At 63.0% G+C, this 1,441-nt stretch overlaps 1 protein-coding gene across 1 annotated transcript in view; it reads right to left on the reverse strand.

The window, feature by feature from the left end:
• WIZ (widely interspaced zinc finger motifs) overlaps positions 1-1,441 on the reverse strand; it is a 55,486-nt gene that overhangs the window by 2,359 nt on the left and 51,686 nt on the right. The window contains exon 9 of the mRNA XM_009994039.1: positions 758-1,309. Within this exon, the coding sequence (XP_009992341.1) occupies positions 758-1,309 (552 nt within the window). The remainder of the gene's footprint in view (positions 1-757; positions 1,310-1,441) is intronic.

A 1,441-nucleotide genomic window follows, 5' to 3' on the forward strand; every position in this document is an offset into this window, starting at 1 on the left:
GGGGAGGAGGGGCCGGGGAGGGGGCCATGGAGAACGGGGGGACGCGATGGGAGGAAGGACACAGTGGGGTCAGGGAGAAAGGGGGGACACAGTGGGGGTGAGTGGGGGGCAGGGATGTGGCCCCTGCAGCCACTTCCCCCCCAGCACCAGTTGCATCCTGGCTCCAGGAGGGACATTCCCAGTGTTTTCCAGCTCCAGCAGCATCACCCCCCCTGGGAGCCAGGCTGGGATCAGGGGAAGCACCAACCCCCAGTCATGCGATGGGTTTGGTTGGAGGGACCTTAAAGACCATCCAGTTCTACCCCCACCATGGGCAGGGACACCTCCCAGCAGCCCAGGTTGCTCCAAGCCCCATCCAACCTGCCCTTGGACACTTCCAGGGATGGGGCAGCCACAGCTTCCCTGGCCCAGGCTCTCCCCACCCTCCCAGACAAGAATTTCCTCCTCAGGTCCAACCTCCAGCTCCCTCTGCCAGTTTCAAGCCATCCCCCCTGGTCCCATCACTCCTGCCCTTGGCCCAAGTCCCTCCCCAGCTTTCCTGGAGCCCCTTCAGGCACTGGAAGCTGCTCCAAGGTCTCCCTGGAGCCTTCTCCTCTCCAGTTAAACATTCACAACTCTCCCAGCCTGGCTCCAGAGCTGCTCCACCCTTGGATCCCTTCTCCCTTCTCTGCACCCCCATCAGGCATTATTAACCTAGCATAGGCCTGGAGATTCCCCATGGACATCCCAGAGGGCATGACCCCAGCTCTTCCCAAACCCATCCCACATTCCCACTTACAGGAATGGGTGGGTTTCTCGTGCAGGGCCTTGGACTTGAAGGGCAGCTCGGTCTGGATGTAGGACTTGTGCTTCACCTCCCCGTGCGGCCCCAGTCGCTCCTCAGCCAGAGGTCGTTTGGTGCCCAAGGGCGCCAGGAATCCCCCCGGGGCCTTCCCGGCCAGTGGGGCCAGGGAAAGCTCCCGGTTCAAGGAGGAGCTGCTGGGATTGGGCTTCCCAGGCCTCCCCCCGAGCGGGGCCAGGGCCATTCCCTGGAGAATCTTCCCAGGGGACTTGAGCTCCGTCCCTTCCTCGCCGATGGCTTTGGGGGGTTCGATGGTGGCGGGATGAGGTTCTTTCTTGATGAGGCAGGGTTTGGATTTCTTCTTGAGGATCTCCCGGAGGGTGTCGATGGGGGAACCGTTGACCGACCACTCGGTCACCCCCATCTGGCGCAGGTGGGAGCGCGCGTGGCTGGAAAGGCCCTTCCGGTTCTCGAAGTATTCCCCGCAGAACTCGCAGCGGATGTCGCGCACCGGGTCAGCTCGGGAGGCTGAGGGGAGATGGGGGGAGTCATGGAGTCCTCAGGGTTGGCAGGGAGCTCTGGAGATCATCAGTCCAACCCCTGGAGAGCGCAGGATCCCCTAGAGCAGATCCCACAGGAACACAGCCAGGTGGGGCTGGA

Source organism: Chaetura pelagica, unplaced genomic scaffold (assembly GCF_000747805.2).
Source record: "Chaetura pelagica isolate M959 unplaced genomic scaffold, ChaPel_1.0 scaffold1270, whole genome shotgun sequence".
NCBI classification, from domain to species: Eukaryota; Metazoa; Chordata; class Aves; order Apodiformes; family Apodidae; genus Chaetura; species Chaetura pelagica.